The sequence below is a fragment of the Carlito syrichta genome, unplaced genomic scaffold (genome assembly GCF_000164805.1).
Source record: "Carlito syrichta isolate Samal-C Ts95f unplaced genomic scaffold, Tarsius_syrichta-2.0.1 Scaffold307017, whole genome shotgun sequence".
Lineage (NCBI taxonomy): Eukaryota > Metazoa > Chordata > Mammalia > Primates > Tarsiidae > Carlito > Carlito syrichta.
The window spans coordinates 28-2,253 of NW_007251113.1; the positions used below are offsets into that span (position 1 = coordinate 28).

At 53.6% G+C, this 2,226-nt stretch overlaps 1 protein-coding gene across 1 annotated transcript in view; it reads right to left on the reverse strand.

Annotated features, from left to right (window-relative positions):
- Positions 1-1,958: 1,958 nt before the first annotated feature.
- CROCC (ciliary rootlet coiled-coil, rootletin) overlaps positions 1,959-2,226 on the reverse strand; it is a 54,477-nt gene continuing 54,209 nt past the window's right edge. Inside the window, exon 26 of the mRNA XM_021715340.1 lies at positions 1,959-2,050. Within this exon, the coding sequence (XP_021571015.1) occupies positions 1,959-2,050 (92 nt within the window). The remainder of the gene's footprint in view (positions 2,051-2,226) is intronic.

Consider the following 2,226-nt stretch of genomic DNA (forward strand, 5'->3'; position numbering starts at 1 on the left):
GCGTGGTAGCGCGTGCCTGTAGTTCCAGCTACTTGGAAGGCTGAGGCGGATGGATTGCCAGAGCCCAGCAGGTTGAGGCTGCAGTGGCTGGGAGCAGCCACTGCACTCCAGTCTGGGTGACAGAGTGAGACTCCAACTCAAAACAAACAAACAAAAAATAGTAACAGTGGGCTCGGTGGCTCAGCTTGTAATCCCGCGCCTTTGGGAGGCCGAGGTGAGTGTATTGCCTGAGCCTGCGGGTTCGAGACCCGCCTGGGCAACTTGGCGAGACCTCATCTCTACAACAAATAAAAAAATCAGCCAGGTGTGATAGCGCGCGCCTGTAATTCCGGCTACGCGCAAGGCTGAGGCGGGAGGATCGCCGGAGCCCAGCAGGCGAGGCTGCGGTGGCCGGGAGTGGCCACTGCACTCCAGTCTGGGCGACAGAGTGAGACCCCAACTCAAAAAAAAAAAAAAAGATGAAGTAACGTCAGAATGAGCGGGCCCCTAATCCAATCGGACCAGTATCCTCATAAAGGGAACATTTGAACGCAGACACACACACAAGGAGAACACCACATGGTGACTGGAGTTCTGCTGCCACAGACCGAGGAGCCGCCAGAAGCCGGGAGAGAGGCTCAGAGCAGACCCCTGCCCAGCGCCTTCAGAAGGAGCGGGGCCCTGCTGCCTGCAAGGCCTGAAACACCTCGGTCTCAGCCTTCTGGCCTCCAGAACAGGAGTGAATAATGCTGCAGTAACATCGGTGTTCGGATAGCTGTTCAAGCACCTGCTTTCAATTCTTTGGAGTAGACGGCTAGGAGGAATTCGATTTGTAGCTTTTTGAGGAACTGCCAATTCTAGTTGGTAAAGCCACTCCATTTGTGACATGATCAGCTCTCCCTACACCTCAGATTCAACCAATCATGAATAGAAAATATTTGGGGCGGGGCTCGGTTGTTCATGCCTGTAATGCCAGTGCTTTGGGGGGCCAAGGCGAGAGGATTGCCTGAGTCACGGGGTTCGAGACTAGCCTGGGCAACTTGGCAAGACCTCGTCTCTACAATAAATCAAAAATTATCCTGTGCCTTGGGAGGCTGAGGTGAGTGAATTGCTTGCGCCTGCGGGTTCACGACCCACCTGGGCAACTTGGTGAGACCTCATCTCTACAATAAATCAAAAAATTAGTCGGGTGTTGTAGCACGCGCCTGTAGTTCCAGCTACTTGGAAGGCTGAGGCGGAAGGATCGCCAGAGCCCAGCAGGTCGAGACTGCAGTGGCCGCTCCCAGCCACTGCACTCCAGTCTGGGCGACAGAGTGAGACTCCAACTCAAAAAAAACACCAAAAAACAAAAAACATCTGCTGATGCACATGTGGTCACTGCCGCCTTTAGCCAGTGTGAATAATGCTGCAGTGAACACTGGTGTTCAGATAACTGTTCAAGCACCTGCTCTCAATTCTTTGGGGTAGATGGCTAGGAGGAACTCGATTTGTAGCTTTTTGAGGAACTGCCAAACTGTCTTCCACAGCGGCTGTGCCATTTTACCTTTCCGCCACAATGGCCCTTGCCGATGTTACCTTACCTGCTTTTCTGGCCCTTCCCACCACCCAATACAGTCTATATTTAATGACATATCGAGTTTACCGTCTGCTACTGCCACACCTAAACTGTAGGCTTTGTCAGAGCAGACACGCCTGTCAGTTTTGTTCATGCTCCATCCTCCGTGTTTAAACTGTATTTAGAACTTAGTAGGTGTTCAATAAATATCGAGTGACCGAATGAACAAATGTGATCCTGGGGCTAAGTCCGTGGGTTTGAAGAGGCAGCTACTCAATATCCCAGTCATTTCCTACAGTTCTAAGATCCCGTGGGTTCCCTCAAGGGCCACCCTGACACAGGGCTGGTTTTCCCAGCGTCATTCACTGGACTCTGGGAGCAGGAGAGCTGGGGGGGTCTCTTCAGAGAGAGCTCCTGGCAGGTGTCAGGCCTGGCTGTGTATCAGGGAGATGTCAGGGTCATGGGCCTGGAGTGGAGGGGTGTGTAGGGGTGGGATGAGGGTGAAGAAGACGGGTGCTGGTGGAGAGAGGGCGGGGGTCAATTAAGAGGCTGGAGGCTCAAAACAACCAGAAAATAAGTCAGCGCTAGGAAACCCCCCTAAAAATGAGGGACCTGGGGAGGGAGCGACCAGTGAAGGGAGGAGCTTGGGCGAGGGGGCGTGGCCAGGAAGGGCGCGCTCCCGGAGAGGCTGG